General features: G+C 42.9%; 1 protein-coding gene across 12 annotated transcripts in view; it reads left to right on the forward strand.

Annotated features, from left to right (window-relative positions):
* The window catches only part of PEG3 (paternally expressed 3), a 51,906-nt gene extending 44,158 nt beyond the window's left edge, over positions 1-7,748 (forward strand). For all 12 annotated transcript variants that reach the window (XM_042917682.1, XM_042917679.1, XM_042917683.1 and 9 more), the window contains one exon: positions 89-7,748. In XM_042917682.1, the coding sequence (XP_042773616.1) occupies positions 89-4,113 (4,025 nt within the window). In that variant the 3' untranslated portion in view covers positions 4,114-7,748. The remainder of the gene's footprint in view (positions 1-88) is intronic.
* Positions 7,749-8,385: the final 637 nt, after the last annotated feature.

Here is an 8,385-nt window from a genome sequence, read left to right on the forward strand (position 1 = left end):
ACATTTTATATTCACACCATCACCACAGAAGTCTCAGTGTTACAGGTACAGGAATTAGGCAGTATTTACACTTGGGGTTTCTTTTCAGGTCTAAAATCTATGCCTGAAACCAAAAAGTCAACCCATCGGCGGGGAATTTGTGAAGATGAATCTTCCCACGGGGTGATCATGGAAAAATTCATCAAGGACGTTTCGCGCAACTCCAAATCAGGACGGGCAAGGGAATCTAACGATCGGTCCCAGAGGTTCCCCAGAAGGCCAGACAATGATTGGAAGGAAGCTTCGTTCAGCAAGAGGGAGTCGGTGATTCAGGAGAGGGGCTATGAAGGGAATGGCTTTGGGGGAGGCTTTAATTTTAACTCGAGTCTTGTTTCCAAAAAGAGAGTTCTTGAAAGAAAAAGGCGCTATCAGTTTGACACAGATGGGAAGGGTTCAGCTCACGAGCAGAAGGGCTATGCAAGGAAGAGACCTTTTGAATGTAGTGAAATGAGAAAAGCCATGAGCATGAGCAGCCTTAGCGCCCCCTCCTTCACTGAGTCGCAGCCACTTGATTTTGGGGCAATGCCCTATGTGTGTGATGAATGTGGGAGGTCTTTCAGTGTGATTTCCGAATTTGTCGAACATCAGATCATGCATACTAGAGAGAATCTCTATGAGTATGGCGAATCGTTTATTCATAGTGTGGCTGTCAGTGAGGTTCAGAAAAGTCAGGCTGGAGGGAAACGCTTTGAATGTAAGGAGTGTGGGGAAACCTTTAATAAGAGTGCCGCGCTTGCCGAACATCGGAAAATTCATGCTAGAGAGCATCTTGCAGAATGTAATGATGAGGAGTATGAGGAGCCATTCATGCCTAGCCCAACCTTCAGTGAGCTCCAGAAAATATATGGGAAAGATAAATTCTATGAATGTAAGGTGTGTAAGGAAACCTTCCTTCATAGCTCCGCCCTAATTGACCACCAGAAAATCCATGGTAGAGATGACAAAGATAATGAGCGTGGGGAAGGCTTTAAACCCAGCCCACCCCCCAGTGATCTTCCGAAAACGTATGGTAAAGAGAAAATGTATGAATGCAAGGTGTGTGGGGAGACCTTCCATCACAGCTCATCCCTGAAAGAACACCAGAAGATCCATACTAGAGGAAACCTCTTTGAAAGTAAGGGTAAAGTGTGTGAGGAAACATTTATTCCTGGTCAGTCCCTTAAAAGGCGTCAGAAGACGTACCCAAAAGAGAAGCTGTATGACTTTACAGATGGTGGGGATGCCTTTAGGCAAAGCTCAGACCTCAGTGAGCATCAGAAAATTCATTCTCGAAAGAACCTCTTCGAAGGCAGGGGGTACGAGAAGTCTGTCATTCATAGCGTGCCCTTCACCGAATCCCAGAAGAGTCATACTATAACAAGACCACCTGAAGATGATGAGGACCAGAAGGCGTTCACCGTCAGCTCTAACCCTGATGACAACCAGAAGGTTCCTCCTCAAGAAAACGTCTATGAGAGGAAACCATACGAGAGGTCTGTTATTCATAGCTTAGCCTTTGCTAAGGCTGAGAAGAGTCACAGTGCAGTGGGGCCCAGCAAACCAAAAGTGATTGCAGAGTCTCCCATTCAAAGCTCAGGTGTTACCGAACATCAGAAAGCCCACGCAGGAGAGAATACCTCCGAAGGAAAGAAATACGAGAGGTCTGTTATCCATAGTGTAGCTGCTTTCAAACCTCCCAAAAGTTGCAATGGAAATGAAGTCGTTGAATGTGAAGAGAAGGGAGAATCCTCCACTTCTGTTTCAGACCGTCATGATAAGCAACAGAAAACTCCTGCCAGAGAGAACCCTAATGAAGGGGGTAAGAATAACAACTACAAGGACTCTGTCATACAAAGTGTATCCCATATTGAATCTCAGAAAAGTCCAACTAGTCAGGGATCCAGTGAACTTAAGAAGGATGGCGAATCATCTACTCCCACCTCAAATGTCCGTGAACATCAGAAGGCTCGTTCGAAGAAGAAAAACATTGAGCGTAGGAACTATGAGACCTCTGTAATTCACTCCCTACGTTTTGGTGACCATCAAACATTTCGCCCTAGAGAGAAATTCTATGAATGTCCGGAGTGTGGAGAATCTTTTGTTCGTAGCTACGACCTCACTGAGCATCTGAAGATTCACGATAGAAAGAAGCCCTCTGGAAGTAAAAACTACGAACGTTCTGTAATTCGCAGCTTAGTCTCTACTGATCCTCAGACGAGTTACGCTGAGCAGCAACCACAGACAAGTTATGCTGGACACTCATCACAGATGAGGTACTCTGACCAAGCAGCACAGACGAGTTACGCCAAACACCCAGTGCAGGCGAGTTACTCTGGAATGCACATGAGTTACGCTGTACAGCCAGCGCACATGAGTTACACACAGCAAGCAGCACAAACGAGCTACATGGTGCAACCGACACAGATCAGTTATGATGAGGAGCAAGCACAGACAAGTTACGCTGAACAGCAAGTGCGCAACAGATGCAGGGAGTGTGGGGAATGCTTTGCCACCATCGGAGACCTTGGTGCACATCAGAAAATCTATGCCCGAGAAGAATTCCATGGTCGGAAGCTCTTTGGAGACACTGTTATTCAGGGCATAGGCCTTGAAGGGCCTCGGCCGGAAGAGCCTCGGCAGAATGAGCCAGATGAGCAGGACGAGCAGGACGAGCCTGAAGATGCAATCTATGGCTGTAAGGACTGTGGGCTAGGCTTTGCAGATCGCGCAGACCTTAAGGATCATCAGAAAGTTCATGGCAGAGAGTATCTCATCGATAGTCGCGAGTACACCCATTCTGTAATCCACACCCATTCTGTCAGTGAGTATCAGAAAGATTACATCGGAGAGCAGCTCTATGAATGCCCGGCATGTGGGGAATCCTTCGTTCATAGCTCATTCCTTTTTGAGCATCAGAAAATCCACGAGCAAGATCAATTTTATGGCCAAAGAAGGTATGATGAGCCTTTTGTGCAGCCCCTGGTCATCAACCCACGGAGGCCTCGTGCCCCACAGAAGAATCCCACTGCAGGAACATCCCTTCAGTGCCACGTGTGCGGACAAGACTTCATTCATGGCTCTGTCCTCGGTGAGCATATGAGAATTCACACCAGAGAGGATTTACCGGAACAGGGCCAGAGAAGTGAAGATGCAGTGAGTCCAGGCTTAGCCCTTACTGAGTTTCAGAGAAGTCAAACCGAAGAGAAACACTATGAATGTAAAACATGTGGAGAAACCTTCCTCAATCAGTCAGACCTTAGAGAGCACATGAGAATTCATGAGAAAGACGAGCCCTATGATTATGGGGCCTCTTTTGTTCACACTTCATTTCTTACTGAGCCCCCCAAAAGAGATTCACCATTCTATGAATGCAAGGACTGTGGGAAGTCCTTTATTCATAACACCGTTCTCACCAAGCATCAGAAGCTTCATCTTGAAGAAGAGGAAGAAGAAGGAGCCCAGGAGGTGGAAGCCAATGTCCTTGTTCCACGAGAAGTGCTGCGGATCCAGGGGTCAAACGTAGAGGCTGCCGAGCCCGAGGTGGAGGCTGCCGAGCCTGAGGTGGAGGCTGCCGAGCCCAATGTGGAGGCTGCCGAGCCCAATGGAGAGGCCGAGGGACCAGATGGGGAGGCTGCAGAGCCAGATGGGGAAGCCGAACAGCCCAACGGAGAGGCCGAACAGCCCAATGGAGATGCTGATGAACCAGACGGGGCAGGGATCGAAGACCCAGAGGAAAGAGCTGAAGAGCCAGAGGGAGATGCCGATGAGCCAGACGGGGCAGGGATCGAAGACCCAGAAGAAGAAGGCGAAGATCAAGAGATTCAGGTTGAAGAGCCATACTACGACTGCAGGGAATGCGGAGAAACCTTTGCTTCCAACTCTGCCTATGGTGAGCACCTGAAAACCCATGCCAGGGTGATAATATTTGAGCCTGGAAATGTCTATGGGGAAAGCTCCCGCTACACTGAACATGCCAGCACCAGCACCAGCGACAACGACAGGGCCGATGACAAGTATTTCAAGTGTGATGTCTGTGGGCAGCTTTTCAGTGATCGCCTGTCCCTCGCTAGACACCAGAATACTCATACCGGCTGAGAACATAAGTATAAAGGTTAGGAAACCTTCACTTAGAACTTGACCCTTACTAAACCAGAGACTTCAGACCAATCCATAACAATGTCAGAAGAAACTTACCTTGGCACGTACACACCTGACTTTTAACATCAGACAACTCAGACTAAAAAGAAACCAAAGGTGGAAACTGCTTTGGTCTCAGCTCTCCCCCATCTAGCTCTCCCCCATCCAGCTGTCTCCCATCCAGCACCAGTGTGTGCATATGGGAAAGCTGTAGCACATACCTTGCATCTGAGTGACCTTATTGAGGGAAAACCCCAGGGGTTTTTGAGACTACAGAAATCGCCCCAGTCAACTGTAAATGACATTTCTGTAACCTATATATAATGCTCCCTGCAGTGTATATAAAATAGCATATCGTAGCAAAACAGTAATCACATATCTTTGGATTTAATATGATATACAGTTACAGTTTACTGTGCAGAGGTACCTTACCTGGTACTCGGATTTTTTTTTTTTTTTTTTTTGGAGGAGGAAGAGAGCAACAAATTAGAATATATTTCTAAGCATCTTAGATTCTGAGAAAGACTTCTTGTGCATTATTTGGACCCCATTGGTATCGTTTCGAGTAATTGTGTGTCATTCCTTACTCTTAAGTATTCCTGTAAAAGTGTAAGCATGAAAGGTAAAATGTCTTTTATTCTTTGCTGTTTGAAAAGAGAAGTGTTTTGAACTTCCTTTTCAGCCATTTCGTCTACACCAACACTTTGGAACCTAATGCTGTGTAAGCCTTTACAATATGTAGATTGGCCTTTTGTGACCCAAAGTGGTTGGTTGCCACATTGTACCTTGCAGTGGTTCTCATGCTAAAATATTACAAGTTTTGTTTTTTTTTTTTTTTTAACCAACCTGATGTGTGTTTGATAATGAATTTACAAAAACTGAAGCTTTTCCCTATAAATCCTACGTTTTTGCCTTTAAAGAGTGGGTTGCAACCATCACTAGATCACAGTAGTGCCTACTGATGGTTGAGAACCAGAGGGAGAGACTTTTGTGTTGTAAATAAGGATGCAGGCTAACTACTTCCATCACTTCCTGTGTGCGCTTCCTGCCTTAAGTGACAAGTAGCATCGTGGCTTCAGTAGTGTGAACTGCCACAAGTCAGTCTGCACCCTGGGTGCCCAGGAGCTAGTATCCTTAGAGCTTTCTATCGCTTACCTGATTTCTTGTCTTCACCTGTCTGACCCTCCTCCCCCATGTCTAACTTAAATTTTAAAAATCAAAAAAAAAAACAAAAAACAACAAAAAACAACAACAAAAAAAGCTTTCTTTACAGTCAACTTAAGCTTAACATGGACTCAGGTTCCCCAGCAGCCTTAATTTGTTTCCTTACCATCTGTTCCTCCCTCTTGCAGCCCTTCTAAGTATCTCCGAGCTATCTATCCACTAGTGTCACGTTTGTCGGATCACCTCAGTTTTCCATTTAATCACAAATTGACCTCATAGCTTGAGGTTTCCTGTGTCCTGTTCTGTGGACCACCTGTACTCCTTTTGCTTCCCCTCCCCTTGCATAATGACTATTAAATTTTTTGGCTTTGAGTTGGCTGGAAAAAAAAAAAATTAAAAAAAAAAAAACCTTAGAAAGTGGATCTGTAGATTAAGTGAGCAAAAGACAACAGCAGATAATTTGAGCAAGCAAAATTAACCTATGTGCTGGGGGAACGTGTCTGAATCTTCCTCTCCTAGATCCGCGTGGTTAGGGCTTGGGGAATGAGTGTCAGAGCTGCAGGGAATGCCAAAGTTGAGGAAGGCTGTAGGGTTGAGAGCACGAAGCAGAAATGAGGAAGCCAAAGAAGGAAGTCCTAATACATCGCCAGATCTAGGAGGGTGGGGAAGCAGACAGAAGGAAAAATGGGAAGCAGGGCTGGGAAGCCCAGGTTGGTGGGAATGAATTGAGCAGGATGTCCTGGGCAGTGAAGAAGGGGCCTTTTTGGTATAGGTGAGGGCCAGCTGCATAGAAGGACCTGAGGTTGGAATGGACAGCCAAGAAAACAGGAGAATCGAGGCCCCGCAGCACAGGAGGGGGACCCTTTAGATGGGAACCAGCGTTGATGTTATCAGGGTGAACTTGGGTTGATCGCTGTTGGCAGTATTAATTGGTAGAACCTTTTCAGAAAACAACTTGCCAAATGACAGGGTGTCCGTTCCAATCTCATGTTAGTGAAAAATTAGGAATGACATAAATGCCAAAACAATAGAACGATTACGTGAAGGTATTCATGGACTGTATGCAGCTGCTTAAAAATGATAATCAAGAGTTATGTAGCAACGTGGAAATATATTTACGGAATATTAAGTGGAAAAAGCAGGACACAGAATTATATTTATACTACAATTATAACTGATTAAAAATGTATGCTTATAGTCAAAAGCTGTTGTGTTGTTGTTGTCGTAGGCTAATAGTTGAGCATTATTTTCTTAAATTCTTTGAATGTTCTTTATAGTAGTGTTACTAAAAAGTTTATAATCACGTTTCCATTGTGAACATAATTTGAACACATCATCAGACACTTGGAAAATACAGAAAAGTGGAGGAAAAAAAAATCCATATTCCAACCTTCCAAAGACAGATACACACTCTTCAACATCTTGTTTATTCTTGTTTCTGTGCACAGGTTTATGATTATAACTGTGTCAAAACGTGTATTCAGAATAGCTGTTATGTTACCTTTGTGGAATTATGGTTAAACACTTTCATCTTAATGTTTTCAAATGTTCCTTATGATAGTGTTCTTATAACAAAGTTTATTATGTTTGTTTCCATTACAAGCATAATACATACCCAGAGGAAAATTTGGAAAATATAGTAAATTAGAAAAGAGGAAAAAGTCACCCATATTCCCAACACCCAACAACTACTGTTAACATCTTGATCTATTTCCTCCATCTTGTTTTAGTGCACAAGCTTGTGATTATAACAGTGTTAAATATGTATGCATAAAGTCTAAAATGAAAAAAATACTGAAAATAATTAAAATAGTGTTGTCATTGTGGGATTATGGTTAAATATTTTGTCTCAAATTCCTTGAATGACCTTTGGTGTTTTGGTATTAAATCTTGTGTATGTATTTCTCCATTACAAATATAATACATACTCATAGCAAACTTTGGAAAATTCAGTAAAACTAGAAGGAAAGTAATTCACCCATATTCCCAACACCCAGCAACAGTTGCTGTTAACATCTCGGTCTGTGCACCAGTCTATGATAATTAGGGTGTTAATGATAGGTATACATAGAGTCAAAGATGGGAAGAAATATGGAAAACAATTAAATAGTTGTGTGGTCGTTGTGGGATTATGGTGAAATATTTTGTCTTGGTTTCCTCGAATGGTCTCTATCATAGTGTTTTGGTAATCCACCTTTATTACATATATACCATTATAAACACTGTATGTGTTCATTATAGAAACTTTGAAGTTACAGAAATGTAGAAGAGAAACTCACCCATATTTTCACCATCCAAAGACTGTGGTTAACATCTTGATATATTTTCTTCATCTTGTTTCTGTGCACAGGTTTTTGGTTTGTTAATATGGTTGTGGTTGTTCTATCTATCTGTAATAGTGTCAACAATAAAAATAAAGTTAAAAATAAGATATTGGTCAGTCTCCTCTTTTGTCCATTTTACGTGTTTGGGGTTGGTAAATATAGTCTTTTGTTATGACCAGAAGTCCAAAAGCTCAGTGCCTCCTTAGGCCCTTAAGTTTGGCTTACAAATCTTACTCCATTTTTAAGTATTGCATATCTCAACAATTCCTTTTAAGAGTACATGATTATGCATTAAAAAATTTTTTTCTATGTTTTTATTTTATTTTTGAGAGCGAGAGAGAGAGAGAGCAGGGGAGGGACAGAGAGAGATGGAGACAGAATCTCAAGCAGGCTCCAGGCTCAGTTGTCAGCGCAGAGCCTGATGTGGGGCTTGAACTCACCGACCACAAGATCATGACCTGAGCTGAAGTCGGACGCCCAACTGACTAAGCCACCCAGGCATCCCTTTGAGTCCATATTTTTAACTGCACTTACATATATTCCAGTACGTTTTTTAACTTGATAACCACAACTATATTTCAGTTACTTGAGTTAGCATTTTTAATTTTTAATCTCAAATAGGAGATTCTCTCAAACAAAAAACCCACAAACAAGAGTGATCCCTTAACATAAAAAGGTTAATATCATGGTTTAGAATCTCTTTAAAGTGTCTATTTCCAACTCTTCCTTGAGGTTAAAAGTT

Source organism: Panthera leo, chromosome E2 (genome assembly GCF_018350215.1).
Source record: "Panthera leo isolate Ple1 chromosome E2, P.leo_Ple1_pat1.1, whole genome shotgun sequence".
NCBI classification, from domain to species: Eukaryota; Metazoa; Chordata; class Mammalia; order Carnivora; family Felidae; genus Panthera; species Panthera leo.